Here is a 17,687-nt window from a genome sequence, read left to right on the forward strand (position 1 = left end):
ATCACCACAAGAAAGAGGCCATGAGGGCTGAAATCAGCCAGGCCATGGGGGTGGGGCTGCCCAAGCCCTCTGGAATTCTCATTTCTCTGCAGCTTGTCCTGGGTGCTAGACATGGAACTACAGGTTCAAATGCTTCCTCTAGGGAGTCTTTGTCTTGCTTTTGTCTGATTCCTTTCTATTCCCCTATTTCCCCTTTTTTGGAATAGGAATGTTTATTCTATGCCATTGTATGTCAGCAGTGTTTACCTATTTTTTTAAACAGGGACAGCTAAGAGTTTGCCTTGAGTCTCAGAGGAGACTTTAGACTTGGACTCTTCAGCAATGCAGTAACTGTGAAGACTGGTGTCACTTAAGGATGGACTAAATGAGATAGACATGAGTCTTTTGGGGGCCAGGGCTGAAATGTTATGGTTTAAATCTAAAATGCCTCCCCTCAAATTCTCATGTGTGTGGAATGTGACTGGATCATGGGGCCACTATATTCATTGATAGATTCATTCATTGATGAGTTCAGAGCTGACTCTGCTGTTAGGAGATAGGGCCTTGTTGGAAGACATGCTTCACTGGAGGTGTGACCTAAAGGGGTATATCTCACTCCCCAGCTCCCTGCTTTGTTATTTGCTTCCTGGCTACCATGACATGAGCAGTTCCCCTTTACCAGACCTTTCTACCATACCCTTCTTGCCTTGGACCCAGCCAACCATGAACTAAATCTTCTAAAAAGCTGTGAGTGAAAATAAACATCTCCTCCTTTAAATTGGAAGTGTTCTATATATTGTCCCAGCAATGTGGAAGTGACTAAGACATTACAGTTTTCTCAATAGGTCCAATAACTTGCATAAATATAAGCCATAGTGTCAACTGTCCGATTCGATATTGGGATGATTAACCTGAAGCACTATAATAATCCCAATCACTTAAGACAAACTTCACCACAATCATCATTCATTTGTTCTTCATTGTTTGTTTTTTCATTAGTATCTACTAGGGGCCAGACATTATGGTGGCACAACATGAGACCTCTCAAAATTCATATTTTATGAAAGCAGTTGGCATTGGTCCAATAAGAACCCAGATAAACTACAGCTATGGAAAGAGCTGTGACCAAATAAGGGAAAAAGGTCACAGAGGTCAGCTAAGGCCTTCCTGAGAAAATCGTTCTTTTGTTAAAACCTGGAGAAAAAGAAGTAAAGGGAAGCAGGAAGAGGTAGGAAGCACATGGAAGTTGCAGTAGCTGGGAAACCAAGATGCACATCACAGGGGCTGAGGCTAGGGCAGCAGTCAGGGCCATCAAGCTGTGCCTTGATAGATGGATAAAAGGTCTGGGTCTTTATTAGAACCCATTGGAAATGTTTAGACCCCTTTAGACAAGGAAAGAGTCAAGGACTACTGCTATGGTTTGGATAAGTATCTCCCAAATGTTATTGGACACTGGAGTGTCCAGCAGTTCCAAGTTCTTGTCCCATCCAAACAACTGGATGGAGTCAGCTGATGAGCACAAAAGTTTCATTTATTGATAAAAGAAGGAAACAGTAGAAGTGAAAAAGAAGAGCAAAAAGAAGAAACAGTAGAACTGAAAACAAGGAGAGAGAAAATATGCCCTGTATGCACAGCAGGTCACTGGAAGAGTAAAAAGATGAGACCAATGCCCACCATCTTTTATATCCTTCTTCTGACCTCAGATCCAAGCAGTCAGAAGTTGCTCTGTGCTATGACTTGACAGCTCTCTGTGATTGACAAGTCATACCCTATTGTCCAGCCTCCCTTTTAGCTCTCCATGATTGACAGGTCATGCCCTATTGTCTAGCCAGCTTGCCATGCCCTAATTTCCTGCTTCACAAAGAGCCACGTGAAGACCTGGTGGTCAGCCTTGGTAGCACTATTTAGGGATAACAGATCCTTTAGAAGGCGGAGTCTAGTGGAAGGAAGTTAGTTCACTGGGGGCATGCCCTTGAAGGAAATATCGGGTCCCACCCCCTTCATGTTTCTCTCTGCTACTTAGCCACATGAGGTGGTCAAGCCTCCTCTGCCAAATGCTCCTGTCATGATATACCGTGCTACTACAGGGCCAAAGTGACAGGGACAAGCAATCGTGGACTGGAACTGATGAAACTGTGAGCCAAAATAAATCTTTCCCATTCCAAACTGATAATGTATCTGAAAGCATAACCAGCCTATTTAGAAAGTAAAATTGAGGGCCGGGGATTTTGCTCAGTGGTGCCAGTGCCTGCCTTGAAAGCACAAGGTCCTGAGTTCAATCCCCAGTACCAAAAAAAGAAAGTAAAACACACTAAAGGGAATAACAGAAAGATCAATAAGAGTTGAAAGGGAAAGTATTTCCTGGTCCATCTCAAGATAATCAGAAAATTAGACGATCAGGGTAGACATCCTGATAGTGGTACAGTCTTCACCACCCTCAACTAACTCTGCATAGTTTGCCAAATGACCCAGAAACAACCTCAGAGATTGACAGCATAAGTAGTCAATTCAGTCACCCATGGACACAGGTTCAATTTTGCTTTGCTTTCACTAAAACATTAAAAAAAATCTGTAGGCTATCTATTATTCTTGTGCTGACACCAACATTATTATGTATCAGTATAGCAGGTGCTAATTTTAATCTGCACAAAAATCATGGAATTTTCATGCTGAGAGGAGCCTTAAACAGCATCTGAATATTTGTACATTTTTCCAATATGTTCATAGATGCTTTCATGAATACTTTATTTCACGCTAATATGTATGTTTGAAGTGCTTTAAATAAACTGTATGTTTTTCAAGGACTGTAGATATATATACATAAATATATATAAAATCTTTAAGGTCCCCCTTACTCCCACCTGAACCCCAGCAGGAGGAGAGAGAGAGAGAGAGAGAGAGAGAGAGAGAGGAGAAACAGACATAGGATTTTACCCAGATGGTGCTTGTTCAGTGCTATTATTTCACTGACTTACTGGCAACAGACCAAAGGCTGCCTCTGACTCTGATGGTCAAGGTCATACAACTGAGAGGTTGATATCATCTCTATTTAAAAGAATTTTATTAAAAACAAAATATAAAGATGAGGTGACTTACCAAAACTTGTTCCAGTGGCTCTTCAAATAATGGAATAAACTAGAAGGATCTAGAACCTGAGGCCCAGCCCCTCTTCAAGCAGGCAAGCAGTTCTGCTATCCATGAACAGAGTGGTCTAGGATCAAATGGGAGAGCTAAGGATACCACAGAGCTGATCACAAATTCAAGCTCAGTCTTAGTGATATAGGGAGACCCTGTCTCAAAAAAATTATTTTTAAGGACTGGGGATGTACCTGAGTGTGAAGGCCCTGAGTTCAATCCCTAGTATAACAGGAAAGGAGGAAGGGAGGGAGAGAAGGAAATGAGTATACTAAGCAAACTGAGGGAGGTCACAGTTTGAGAAGGGAAATGGTTCTCTTAGACGATAGCCAGAGTTACTTCCAGCTTTCTCTTTCTTTGATCCGTCAGTGTTGCCCTGGCCGCAGACCAAGTTCATGTAGTCCAAGCAGGCATCCTGGATTTCACTGGCTTGTTAGCACTTTTATTTTTCAAGATGTAGAGGATATCTAAGATTAAACCTGTAGAAACCAACCCCTAGATGTCATTGTTGCTGCTAAAATATCAACTCTTGAGTCTTTGAAACTTTAAATCTGAAGAGATGGCAGTGTTAACCTGAATAAGCCATTTAAATAATGCAAATTCAATTCACTTTTAATGTTTCAAAGCCAAGTCCAAAGTCTTCTGGACTTAACCAAAATGTAACTAAATCTTAGGGTGTTAGCATGCATTCAGTTGCCAACAAAATCCGCATTTAGGAAAAATAGGCTGAAAACCCACATAATCGTATGTGACATTACTAAGGAGCTCACATCATATTCTATAATTCATAAGCTGATTACAGAGTAGAAGAGTGATCCTGCCCCTCTTCTCCTTTCCTCTGTGTCCTCTGATTTTTATGCTCGCTTCTGTCATTGCTAGGTGCACTCATGTCTGGAGACCAGAGCTTCAGTTCCTTGCAAACAATAGTTCTAGTCAAGGGCATCCTGAATGAGCACTTACCAGCGCTCAACTTCACACATGTATGTATGTATGTATGTGTGTACGTATGAATGTTTGTAATTCTGGGAGTCCAGGGACTTATACAAGCTAGGCAAATGCTCTATCACTGAGCTCCATCCCCAGCCCATTTTAGATTTTATTTTGAGATGGTATTTCATGAAGTTGCCCAGGTTAGCCCTGAACTTGTGATCTTCCTGCCTCGATCTCCAGAGAAACTAGGATTACAAGCATGTACCATACGCCCCAGCTAAATGCTCCATATTCTTTCTTCTCCTGTGTTTTAGCTCCACCATTTCCTTCCATTTTGTATAACATCAGTCTGAATTTGCAAATGTGAATCAGGCAAATCGATGCTTATATTAAGGAAAATTACACTAGGTCACACAGCAAGTGAGTACTAGCAGGTTTTGAGGCCCTGAGTGAAACCCAGTCCATGTGCGGGATTCTTAGGTCCTCTCAGAGACCAGCTCCCAGCTCCCCAGCTGGATGTCATTTGTGGTAGTTAACTGTTGTGTCAACTTGGAAATGTGCAACTAATTGGATTAGTACAGTTTTGGGTGTGAGTGAATGGATTTACTGAAGGTGGAAGACCCACCCTGGGTGTGAGTGGCAAAAACCAATAGGTTTTTGGCCTGAACAGAATAAAAAGGGAAAGAAGAAGAAAGCCTTGCTTCTGTTTCTTTGGAGGAGCTCCACTCTCTGGGCTCCCAACAGACTCTTCAGCCTTACACTGCACTCTTCAGCTTCCAGATGCATACTCTCACAGGACTCCATAGTGAGTGCCAGGCCTTGGGCTTTTGACTGGACCCTTCAGATCTCTAGTGAGCAGACAGCCCTTTGCACCCTTCCACACCTGAGCCTGCAGATGGCCATTGTAAGCCTACCTTATAAATCCAGATAGATAGATAGATAGATAGATAGATAGATAGATAGATAATCATATTAAATCTGTTTCTCTAATGAGTACTGACTGATACATCACCTTTATTCTCTCTCCAAGCCCCCAGCCTTCCATGTGATATCCTATCTTCCCAAAAGACTGCTTTGGGGTAGCTCCTCCAAGTAAGTCCATGGCTAGAAGATTGTATGCCAAATAAAATCACTTTTTCATTCAATCACTGAGTATTTATTAAATGTAGCTACCTTCTAGCCCCTGTTCTAGGCTGGGAGGAATAAAAATGAACAAGACTGACAGGCTCTCTGGACCCATGGGGAGTACATTCTCACCAGGGAAGACAGATGCTGAGTCAGTTAAAGCATACATAATTAAAGACTATAGAGCTAAGTGCCCAAAGATCCATAAAACGACACAAGAAGAGCCCCTAGCACAGGGCCCTCCACCAGCAAGGTCCTCAATAGATGCCTACTATGAGTCTCTGCCTGGTCTCACCCCAGCATTAACATGCCCTTCTGGGTGCAGCTATACCTGCCCCCCCACTCCACTGCAAGGTAGAGGGGTCTCTATCGTCCAGATAGATATCCTGCATCTTAACTTCACACCTGCATTCATGTTGGTCCATTTTTGTTATGGCTTGTATCTAAATGTCCCCCCAAAGCCTCATGTGGTCATAGGTGGGGCTTTTTGGAGGTGGCTGGACCTAAAGTGTGTGATTCTGGGATTAAGTGTATAATGCTGGGATCAAGGATGGGTTACTGAATCAGTCCACTGATTGGTTTGGCATAGTTCTGGGTAGAATTAAGGGTGCCCCATCCTGGGTGTGACTATTCACCCCAAGGGCAAGTAGTCTGGATAGACTATAAGGGACAGAAAGAGTGTCCCTGTGAACAGCTTGCTGCCAATCACTTGTTGCTTGCCACTTGCCGCTTTGCTATTTCACTGCTTGTTGCCTTCTGCTTTGATGCCCTCTGCCAGCCATGAGCTGTTTCTCCTCTGCAGTGCACCTCTCCCATGTCACTCTGTCTTGGAGCCAGCCGATTATGGACTGAAACCTCTACAAACTGTGAGCTAAATAAACCTTTCCTCTTAATTTTGGGTGCTGGGTATTTTGTCTCAGCAATGAGAAAAGTAACTAAGACAATTTTCTTCCACATAGCAAGCTGACTTTTTCTTAAGCTTAGCTCAGGCTTCTGCCTACCATTAGTTCATCAGAGGTGTCTCCTCAAATGGCTCAGAGATGAGACCTGAGGGAGAAGGGCAGGGATAAGAAGGATGGAAGACACAGGAGCCTGGTCACTTGTGCCTTACTCATGCCCAATACTGAACATGCCACTTCCAGCTCACAATAGATTTCAGTGGGGCCCTCCTACTTCATGGCTCAGGGGAGCTTATGATGAGGCTAGAAAGGGCGTGAAAATTTTAGCATGGACTTTCTCTACGTATTACATGCACTTTCCCTTCCCTTTCTCATTCATGTCCCTTTTTCAGGGAAATGTCAAGTACTATACAATGTTTCCTGTGCTTGGTTTTCCATCGCGCGTATGAGGAATTCACAGCTGGAGGACCTTAGAAGGCAGGCTGTTTGCTACTTCTTGTTATCTATTCACTGATGTCTTCAAGAAGCAAGAAGTAGAACCCCTGGGCAGCTGATGATGATGCTGGCTGCTCCTCTTAGTCTATCACCTCAAGAGGAGCTGTCAAAATAACAAATGACATATTTTTAAACCACAATTACCCCTTAGCTAGGGTCTCTTGGTTTGATTAGCAGCTACTTCTCCACTTGGTGTTTTTCTTCATCATCTTCTTCTTCTTTTCATTTTCTTCCACTGCCCCTTTCATCAATAAAGATCATGACTTTAAGGAAAATGCTTCTTCTCTGGGAAGTACTTACCAGTATCCTATTACAATCGGATTGTCTTGTTCAGAAGTAGGTGGTATTACCTGTCAACAGAGCTTGGAGAATAGCAAATAGCCACCACCCAACTCAGCCAAGCTACTCCCTGGCTCCTGGGCAGATAAAGTGGCAAAAGGAGAGAGCCTTTTGGAGGCCTCGAAATCTCATTTTCATTCCCCTTGCAGAGAAGAGACTGGCTTTATTGACCAAGACGACTGAAAATTGCTTGAGCGTTCCAATAACCAGTCTGCGTTGAAGCAGAGAGACAGTCTGGCGGAGGTGAGCTCCCTGCTCCATCATGCAGCCCCGCTGAGCCGCGTTTTGCTGCAGCACAAGCCTGTGGCATACGCAGACCAGACTGAAAGGAGCCTCCTGTCGTCCTCCAAAGCAGCCCCTCTCCACCTCCACTCCCAGCCTGCCGTAGGGTTCCTGGATCCCAATCATAAATTAACATGTGTTCAGGGAATCTCTGCCAGAAGCCAAACTCTTAGACTGATTCAGGGACCTGGGGTCAGTACTGGGTTAACAGGACCAGGCAAACATCCCACGTCCCACTGGACTGCTCTGTGGCCTGACTGCACATTCCAGACAGGCCACTAGATGTCACCATCACAGATCCTTGTTCCTGTACGGAGGTCCTGACAGAATCGCAGATTGGATAGAACTCTAGACTGGGTTCCATCACAACCTTGAGGGCAGGGCTGTGGTAAGTGCTGTGACTGCCTGAGCTTCTTGGGGGCCCTTTTCAAAACCAGTTAGCATTTCAGATCCAGAACAGCTGAGCTGAAACGTACACAAGAATAGTGTCAGCGAGAGCAAACCTCAATTCTCACAATCAGGCTCCCTACTCCTTCTCCTCTCAGTCTTTGTCACAGACAGTTGTCATGTATTCTGGCTTGTTTGGGCCCTCCACAAGAAATGGATTAATATGTGAGCATCGTAGCACCAGGGGTTTTAAATGTCTATGTTCTGCTGAGATAACATAGGTCTGTGGCTTTTAGCAGAGAATGAATGACAGATGGGTAATATGATGATTCTTGAGAACTGAACTATAATTATGAAGTATTTCTAGGTGTATATTCAAGATGCAAAGTGTACAGAATCCAGAGCTAATGTTAATTCATTATTGACAGCTGTATATATAATAAAATGTCATGTCTCTTAATCTTATGTTCCTTCTGAATTACATCAAGCAATCTTTTCAGTCATTAATAAAATCAAGTCTGGCCATTATTCTTAATGATGAAATCCATTTCCAGCCTGGAGGGCTCCTATAATTAAACCCCATATTTCTACACACCAGATAACTGAAACTCAGAAAAAAAAAAGGATACGTTGAATTTCTTGTTTTATAAGCAAGGTGAAAATGTCAGAAAGATGGGACCCACCTGCTCATAGTCCCATGGGAGCTAAACTGCAAAGTATGGAATAATTTTTCAGTTTATCTTCTCAGTTCACACTACTGCATCCTTTTTCCTTTTACTCCTCCTGCCTCCTCTCAGACTTCCTTGATCTTTCCTTTTTTGAGGCAGAATATTTTTAAAGGTCATGATAAAAATTATAGTTAAAAGAAAAACAGGTCACATGTCTTATCCAATTTTCTGCACTATGCCAAAGACTTACATGATTAATCCCTTCAAAAAAGAAATCTAGGGCCAGGGATGTAGCTCAGTGGTGCTGCAGCCTGCCTCACAAATGCAAAGTCCTGAGTTGGAACCCTGGTACCAAAAAAAAAAGAAAAAAGAAATCTAGTCTAAGCTTACTACAACAAAGGCAAAGTGTCCTTCATAAGTATCATGGCTGGAAACAAGGTCTTCTTCAACTTTCAACTGTGTCTCACTCTGTTTCTAGCCAGTCATCACTTTACAATTTACTGTACTGTCCTAAGAGTTCCTCAAATTTAAAAAGTGCCCTGGTTTAAGTTGTAAAGCACTATGTATCATCAGACTCCCTGGCCACTTTAGGAGATACAGACCCATGATACTTGTAGAAGAAATTAAACCTTTATCAACTAATTAATGACCCTAAAGTAGGATAATGAGGTGAGCAGAGACAGGGGTTCAGTTATCTAGGTCATCTCTCATCTGAAAATAGAATCAGATTCCACCGAAAAGATGCTAGATAATGGAGTAAGCAAGTTTCCTATCTGTAACACTAAATCTTACTATGATTGGTTAATTAAATCATGATAAATAGCTTTCCAACACAGGTGGAAGGTGCTGAGAAGAGTTTAGACGAGATGTCCACAGGTTCAGTGGAATTCCACCTGAATGACTTTATATTCCTCCAACTAAAAAAAAAATGTTTACTGTGATTTTCTGGAAAGTTTCTTTAGAGGAAAAATACTGAGATATTTGTGTCAAAGTCATTTTGAAGTTGTCTAAGTTTTTTTGAGATTGTGCATCTTATGCCTTCTCTCCTAATTCTTCCATTTCTTCTTTTCTGCCTGTAATGTTTACTCCTATTGGTGCTACATTACACTCCCAGTTAGGGAAGAGTGTAACAGTAGCAATGCCGTGTTGTTGTACCAAACAGCTCCAAAAGGTCATGGTCTTGTTTGCTAGAAAGACCTATGGTGGGTCAGCTAAGGGTTCGGTAACTCTGTCACTCTAAGACAAGGTGGCCACTATTTCCAACATGGCAGTCATCAACCCAGGGGAAGAGTACTCTGGAGTGAAACACAGTGGCAATAAAAGCTCCAGTATGGGGACCCTATGACCCTCTCCTCTACACATAATTCATTAGCCCATACCAGTCACAAGCCACACCCATGAGCCACAAGAGGACCAAGAAGTTCCATCTAACCATGTGGGAAGAGAAACAAAATAGCTGGTAAATACAGGAATGAACACAGGAAATTCAAAGATACGTTTACTTTCTTCTGGTTGTTTTAGAATTCCCTTGTTTTCTCTAAATTATATTTTCTCTACCTTTTAATCTATTTTATTATTATTATTACTATTATTATTATGGTGCTAGGAGTTAAACTCTACACCTGTCACGTGCTAAGCAAGCACTTTACAGTGAGTGGCACCCTTGCTCTCTCCTCTGACCAAATAAATTCCTGATTTCGGTTGTGGCTACTTTCAGATTAGTTAAGACATTACTCAAGAAAAGCCTCTCTTCAAATAGTTATAAACTAGACCTGTTTTTACCAGTAGCTCAAGGGGAGGAAAGAAATTTTCATATTAATTATTTGTTTTTACTTTCACCTTCCTGTATTTCCGGTTGTCCTTGGTTATTTTTTCCCTCCCACTCAAACCTGCTAATCTCCTCCTCCATCTCTTACCTTTTATTGAAAACAATTATTGGCCCTTTGTTTTTATTTCTTATCCATTTGGTCCGACGGATAAAGGATTCTGTGGAATAGCAGAATTCTTTCTTGATTTCTCAACACCCAAATTCATGGGAATTTGTATCTTGAGATATGTAAGTAAAATTATAGCTCTGTCTCAACAGTGAAAATAAATCTTATCTTGTATATTTTGTATCTTCCACTTAAAAACAGACAGCCCAACCCCTTTGTAAAGCTCCCTAAATATACTGGACAGATACAAAAGATAACCTCACCAAACAGTCAGTCCACTGCTATGACCAGAATCTTCAGTTTGCCTTCCTTGCTCCTGTCTTCCGCCCATCTACTGAGTTTAACCCAAGTACTAGGCTGTGTAGTTCCTAATACACCAAAACTGTCCAATACTCTTCGTGACACTGGAATTCTTCTCTTTGCACATCACCAAGTTAGCCGAGAATGAACAGCTCCAATAGACAAACACTACCTTGGCCTCAGGCGACAGGTTTTGTGTTATTTGGGTCCCTTAATAGCCTCTCAAGCGAAAATATTTTCCCAGAGCCGCCCTGAATTAAAACCATGACCCTAGCTACGACATCTATATTTTAACCAAGAACATCTCAAAAAGTGTAGCCCAACCCTAAGAAATTACATCAATTCACACAGGGATGACAAGAATCTCAATGATCACTATGATAGTCAATCATGAAGAGGGCGGGGTGAACGAATTAGCCCACAGCAGATTTAGGCGACGTGGGAAGACTCCAAAATGAACAGTCATTGCCTTCTGGACCTAGACTACCCAGGACAGAGCAATACTATACCCTGGCCACGAAGCCCAGACAACTCTGCCAGACGCCCGCCGGGGTTGGGAGCTGCAGCGCACCAACTTTCCTCGCGCCCGCCCCGCCCCAGCTGGCCCGGATGCCTCTGGGCGTGGCCTGGCAATCGCCCCGCCCCTGCCGCCAGCCACTCGGGTCACCTGACCCGCCCGTAGCTCACGTGATCTGTTCTTTGCGCCGCCATCTTGGAGCTCCGGATGAGGAGGGGGAAAGCGGGGGGTAAAAGAGGAAAGTATCCGGGAGAGAGGTGGGCGAGGACGAGGGCGAGTACACGCCAGGGTCCTGGCTGGCCAAAAGAGGCTAGCGGAAGCAGCAGCCGCCGCCCGACCGCAGGTACCGCGCCCCGGGGCCGCCCCTCCTTTTGCTGTGAGCGCCGCCGGCCATGTGCATCCTTCCCTCAGGCCTCAGTCGGCGCCTGGTTCCTCCTCAGACGGCGGACAGCCGCCCGGTGCTCGCCACATGCCCTAAGTTCCGTGTCCCCTTTCTATCCGCTGTGCCTTTCAGGGCAAGGCTGTGGAGACTCCGGGCTTGCCCAGCAGCTAAGGGGTGGGGGAACCGCCCCTCCTCACACACTGTCACCAGTTCGGTCCCCGACCAGGCCCGCCGGAGGCATAGCTGCCTTCCCGTCTGCAGATGTGAATCGCTCAGGCCAGTCAGGATAGACCTAACAACTGTGTTCACTGCCCACCTCTTGATTACTTTCCTCAACGCCCATCGCGTCGGCCCTTTAGCCTCTGCTTGTTGTAGAAGAAACTGGTACAGAAAAGCAGACCTGGCCTTTCTCACACTTCACCATCCTCCTTAATGATTTCGCCAGAGATCACCGACCAGTGAGGGCGTCTCCAGGGAATGGTTTCTGTGGAGGGCCCGGATGATGAGGCAGAGGCAACCTTCCCAAACTCGAAGGTGGTCGGTCTTTCAAGTTTCTACAATGGGCTGTAATTTGCTGTCAGTCTGTATCGTTGTTATCAGGCAGTTACTGCATCTGTCACCACCTTGAGTTTGTACTTTCTAAAGCACTCCACTTTATATTGATTGAAAGAGAAAGTCTGGCCCTTCATTTCTTTGCTGCAGTAACTGGTTGAAAATTAACTTCAGAGGAGGCCCAATGACTTGCTTTCAGCCCAGCCAGTAATCTATTTTGTTTAACCATTACCTATAATAAGTTAGTTACTTTCTAGGTGGAAAGAATGAACGTTCTTTTGATCTTTTAAACTCATTCTTGGCTAGTATAAGAAACGGTAACAAAGAAATGTAGGACCAGGGCAGGAAACTGCTTTAGGAGATATATAGGTCAAGCCACTGTCCTGTCTTTTCATGTTGCTATTCTGCCCACTATGCTTATAAAATTTGCATAATCACTCTTTAGATTGTATTTTTGATTAACATTAAAATAGTATGTAATTTACTGTTTCATACTCATTAGAAAAAGTCAGTAAAACCCACTGTGTATTGAGCCAGTTACATACATTCTGAGGTAAAAGAAAAGGCACAATTATTAGAAGTTTCCAGAGCTATTTTTTCCTTAATTTTTCAAAATCCTCAGGTCTACTTGTTAGATAAATTATATGAATTTATATCAGCAATTACATTGCATGAAGATTCTTCTGAATTTCTTTTTGATATGAAGTATTGGAAAATTTTTCACTGCCCAAATGAATCATTACTTTGTTTCACCAAGAAAGAGAAATGTTTGATACTGTGTACTTTCGTTCTTGGCCACAGCTGGATTTTGAAGATTGATCCAAGGGACTGTATTAATTTCAGGAATTGGTTTGAAAGACACTGGCTCTGCCATTTAACAGCCATGTAACCTTGGGTAAGTCACTTAAACCTCGCTGAGTTTCCTTATTTGTAAGATTGTATAAACACCACCTAGCAGATCCCAGAGAGTTACGAGGATCAAATATGCTGACATTTTATACAGCTTAACTGTAAAGGGCTGTTAGTCTTTTCATTATGTTCTTGTTCTCACTGAGAATTGACAGGAAAATTGGTATATTAAAGTATCATTTTAAAATCATTGGTTGGATTCCACTTCTTAAACTGCTTTATATCTTTGAGATATAGCTTTCAGATGTACTACTTTACATCTGTGAGGTTCCTCACCTGCAGAAAAGAGGCTACTATTACCAGGAATTACATAAGTATTATATAACATCTACTCAAGCAGCACTCCCTGGACTTGCATCTCAAGGGCAAGGATTTCCTCATATTCTTTTTTGTAACACTGTACTTGGCACATTATAGGTGCTCAATAAATTATAGTAAATCTGAATATCAGTTAATGTTAGTTAGCCCTTATGTCTTAACTGCAACTGCCAAATTAAAATATTCTCTTAGGCTAGGTGCCAGCTAAGAAATTCTAGACTATGAAATTCATACACTTCTGATATTTATGCTTTTTTCTTAGTGGCAATTAATAATTACATTGAGCTAAGGAGATTTTATATCAAAAGAATTATAGCTTACATTAGTAAGGTAAACCTACAAAGTGTAAGCAGTTTCCAAGTAACTCTATATAGACATTTTGTAGTTTAGGGACCTGAAAGTTTACCCAGTCCCACCCTCTCAATTTTAATCTGAAGAACCTAAAGCTTACAACAGGTAGTGACTTGCCTAAGGTCACACAGCTAAATGAGAGCACTTGGGAGAGACCTATGAGCTTTTGTCCTTTGTCTTTTTTTTTGGGCTTAAGAAAAATAAATGTTTTGTACTTTTGAAGTATGAGAATCTGGGAAAATGGAGAATTAATTGGCCATTACTTCTGTTGAACAATTTTTTTTTTTCTAGTTGAAAAAAAACAAATCTTTTGGGTGAAAGATCTTGAGTTCTTTTTATCATATTGTGCTGTCTTTGTATATACACAGAAAAATTACAGTCTTTCTCCAGCCCCACATGAATTGTTCAGCTTGATACACAAGTGAACCAAGTACCAAATTATAAGGAAATAAAGACAACTGAAATAATTTGGCTCTTAACTTTTCTTTCTCTTTTTTTTTCTTAACTTTTCTTGGGAAAGACATTAATTATAAGCTTTGCCAGAGTATTACTGTTATCAAGGAAAAATTTAAGAGGCAACGGAAAAGGTTATAGAACTTTGCTGGTTTGGGATACAACTTTTGATTATTTCTGTGTAACAGTTTGATGTAATGTTATGTCTAATAATTCCAAACAAAAAATCTCGTTTCACTCATGTCTCTTGCCTTCTCTCTTTCTGTTGAACTTTCCTATTCATCCATTTTGATCTTTTCCTTGACCTCTAAATATCATGTTTATTCTCACTCATAGGAATATAATGATGTTATGGCAGCCTTTCTTGTCAATCTTGCCCTTGTATCAAAGTATAACAACAGTATTCCAAAGAAGCAAGTGGCATACTCATATTAAGATAACTCAAGGAGAGTATATTTACAGAATTACTGTTGTAAAGGTTTTGGATTTGTATAGGCAGAGCACGGGGGAAATGCAGTTGGCATCTAGTGGTATCAGGAGAAGGGAGAGGTGCCAGAACCAGAAGCAAAGTCTTGTAGAGCAGCCCCTCTGGAAAGAAGTGGCTCTCTTGAGGAATGCAGCCAGTCCAGGGTGACCTAGAGGTGAAGTGCTCGGACAATGAATATCGTGTTCTCAGTCTGCCATGTCCCTCTGCTCTGTCATGGCTCTCCATTGGCGGATCTTAACCAGAAACCAGAGGGCAGGGGAGCCTGATGATGTCATCCCTCCTGGGACGGGACCAAGAGTGGACTGAAAAGATTCAGGGAGTCTAGAGAGCAAATGGATGATGTCTGGCATGCCACAATCTTTTGGGGTCCATCGCACAGTCTACCTCTTTCCTTACTTTCCTAACCCAAGGGAGCTCTTCAGTCTCTTTTAGGATTTGGCCATTGACTCCTGCTGTCTGATGATTTCACCTTGTATATTAGTTATTCCATTATTCAAAAACTGTTCAATCGTTTTAGCTTCTAAATGTTTATCTTATCCACTCAGTTTGGTTTGCAGGTATCGGTATTATGAATTTAAAATGTTTTCATTTTTCCTGCTACTTCCTCGGTGCCTTGCACATAACTTTTTTTTTTTTTAATAATTTTATTATGAAAAACTAAACATTTACACAAGTACAACAGTATAATGAATTCCTAGGTTCTCATGCAACTTCATCTCTTTTATTCAACTAAGTTATTCTTCCCTTGACGTATATGTGTGTGTGTGTGTATATATATGATTGCATATATAATGTATAGATTATGTGTAATGTATAGATATAGGTATATCATATATGAGTGCATGAATAATGCCCCAGTGTGTATACTTTCATATGAGCTGTTTGCCTAACCTTTTTTTAACAGAGGTTTTTGTTTTAATGAGTTTTAACTTGTGCATTGATTTTGCATGTGGCCCCAAACTGGTTTTTCAGGTGTTTCTTGTTGTATTTTATGTTGTCATATCTGTTTTATAGCTGCCATTACTGTACTTATCCCCAAATGTATGCAGCCTCTAAAATTAGATACTTACATAAATGTTCGGGGAAAATTGGAACATCTGCTGCAAATTTCCATTAGTTCCTAATGCCTGAGCAGGCACAGCTTTAAAATGTGTTTTGTCAGATTCTTTTGTATTAGTCTTTTTCTTGAGATAAGATGAACTCCTCCCCCTTCTCTTCATTTCTTCTCCTTCTTCTTCTTTAAGGAATACATTGAAATATCCACAGGGAGTACTTTGCACTGCGCCATCTCTCTCCTATTACATCATTAAATGGAAGAGAGAGATAACATGAATCACCTCTGTAACCCTGTGGATGTGCAAAGTCTGTTGAGCAAACATTCACTGTTAACCTCCAGGTTATCAATCAGCCACATATGGATGTTGTACTTTCTGGAGGAAGAGACCTTAGATCTACAGTGGAGAACCATAGTTTTTTCAAGAAAGTGAATGGGGATTCCTGTTACTAAACTTCCTGTTTAACTAATTTGCAGTTAACAGCTCAACTGAAAGAAATAGAGCATTAAGTTAATGACCCTAAAGGGAACTCACATAAAGAGCCACAGCTCTCCTTGACCTAAAAGTGTGGAATTCTAAAGCAGTAAAGTGATTTAGGAAGTGACAAAAGGGTTCTTCCAAAGAAACATATTGTTCACCCTTGATTTCTTCAGTGACTTGAAGTTGAGTGTAAAAGTATAAAGAGACTTTTGTTCTTTCTGAGAAAGATGAAAAGAAACTAATTTTTAAAAAGTGGTCTGGAGAAAGAATGGCTGAAGGACCCCTAGCCTTTGAGAGCTAGAATAGCAGCAATGTTGTAGTAGTTGTAGAACGCACTCCCTGCCATGAGGACAAATTAGAGGCATGCCCCAGAAAAGAGAACAAAGCTGATCTAATGGGACAAAGTATTAGAAAGGAGGAAAAAATTAATACAATAAAAGCCAAGAGTAAAATGTTTGCATTTTTACCTACTGTCAACCAAGACACCGATAGCTAGTGTGCCAGAAAGAGGAGAAAATCAGAGGGAAAGTCATAATTGCTGTCAAAAGATGATATAGGTTATCTAGCACTGAAGCAGGTTTGAGTGCTGATGGAGTCCAGCAGGATGGTTTAAGTCTGATCCTGCAAAGGAGAACCCTTACATGTTCATTCAGCTATGTGGGGTAGAGGAGCCATGATTCACTGTCTAAAATAAAAATTCAGAGCCTCTGATGAAGTTTCAGAATAGTATGGTCTTTGGTCTATAGCTAGTGCCACTAAAAATTTTGTTGGCTTTTATTGAATGTTGTGAGTAAGATTCCAGAATGCACCTAAAATGTGGAAAAACACAACTTGTTGCTGGAAAGAAGCCTGAACTTAAAAATGTGATCCAAGTCAACAAATTAATCTCACTTTAAGCCAAATGAAATGTTTGAAATGAAAGTGCTGCCAGGAAATATAAAGAGTATTCAAGACTTTGGAGAAAGATTTATGAGTATTTTATGTTTGGTGACTTTCATGGCAGTAATGCATTATTAGAACCTACAGATAACCCCTTCTAAGGATTCTCTTCATTTCAGGACCTGAAACACAATGGGAATATCAACTTTTTCCTTCTCTGATGCACTTTCAGAAAAAAGTATTTGTGGGTATGAGTAATAGTTGACCACTAATACGACTTCTAAAAGAAAACCACAGCATAGTTTGTGGTTTATTTTCAGGAAGACAAACCAAAGGAAGTAAAAGAAGGAACTGGGTCATTGCTTTTATTTAGTTTCATTTGGATATACATCTGAAATTTACTGTGTCTTTTATAATAGATTACATGACTGTATTTTCACAATTGCAAAGATTTAGGGAGGAAAAAAAATCTGTGATTTTTGTAATCTGTAGTTGTACTTTTATGTAAGAAGTACTTTCTCAATATTTTCAGGGCTGGGGGAGTGGCTCAGTGGTATAAGCTTACGTATCACTCATGAAGCTCTTGCCTCAGTGCCCAACACTGCAAAACAAACGAACAAACAAAAAGAATTGTATAAAATCATATTGGCTTTACATGATGTTGTTTCACAGTAACATGGGCCCTGAGAGTGGCTGTGTCTCTTTAAATCAAGGAATAGAAGGTTTTGTTTGTTTGTTTGTTTGTTTTGGGCATTCTACAAAAAGGGAAGAGTAATGAATGGGTTCAGCTAGATGTCAAGAGCAAAGACACTGAAGAAAAATGGAAATAAA

The 17,687-nt window shown here is 41.3% G+C and overlaps 1 protein-coding gene, 1 long non-coding RNA gene and 1 pseudogene across 6 annotated transcripts in view; 1 reads left to right on the top strand and 2 right to left on the bottom strand.

The window, feature by feature from the left end:
- LOC147823991 (syntaxin-8 pseudogene) overlaps nucleotides 1-11,132 on the bottom strand; it is a 30,748-nt pseudogene extending 19,616 nt beyond the window's left edge.
- The window catches only part of LOC110344740 (uncharacterized), a 113,788-nt gene extending 102,484 nt beyond the window's left edge, over nucleotides 1-11,304 (bottom strand). For all 4 annotated transcript variants that reach the window (XR_015443059.1, XR_015443058.1, XR_015443057.1 and 1 more), the window contains exon 1: nucleotides 11,161-11,304. This is a non-coding gene — a long non-coding RNA (uncharacterized LOC110344740). The remainder of the gene's footprint in view (nucleotides 1-11,160) is intronic.
- Nucleotides 11,156-17,687, top strand: part of Znf507 (zinc finger protein 507) — a 33,223-nt gene continuing 26,691 nt past the window's right edge. The window contains exons 1-2 of one of the 2 annotated variants that reach the window (XM_004858793.4): nucleotides 11,159-11,333; nucleotides 12,726-12,819. Coding sequence is in view for 1 of the 2 variants with exons in the window: in XM_004858792.4 (XP_004858849.3) it covers nucleotides 11,198-11,333 (136 nt within the window). In the remaining variant the exon portion in view is untranslated. Of the gene's footprint in view, nucleotides 11,334-12,725; nucleotides 12,820-17,687 lie in introns of both variants that reach the window. The other variant, XM_004858792.4, reaches the window with a different exon arrangement.

Source organism: Heterocephalus glaber, unplaced genomic scaffold (assembly GCF_053883595.1).
Source record: "Heterocephalus glaber isolate CG9 unplaced genomic scaffold, H.glaber_assembly_v1.0 deba00001561, whole genome shotgun sequence".
Classification (NCBI taxonomy): domain Eukaryota; kingdom Metazoa; phylum Chordata; class Mammalia; order Rodentia; family Bathyergidae; genus Heterocephalus; species Heterocephalus glaber.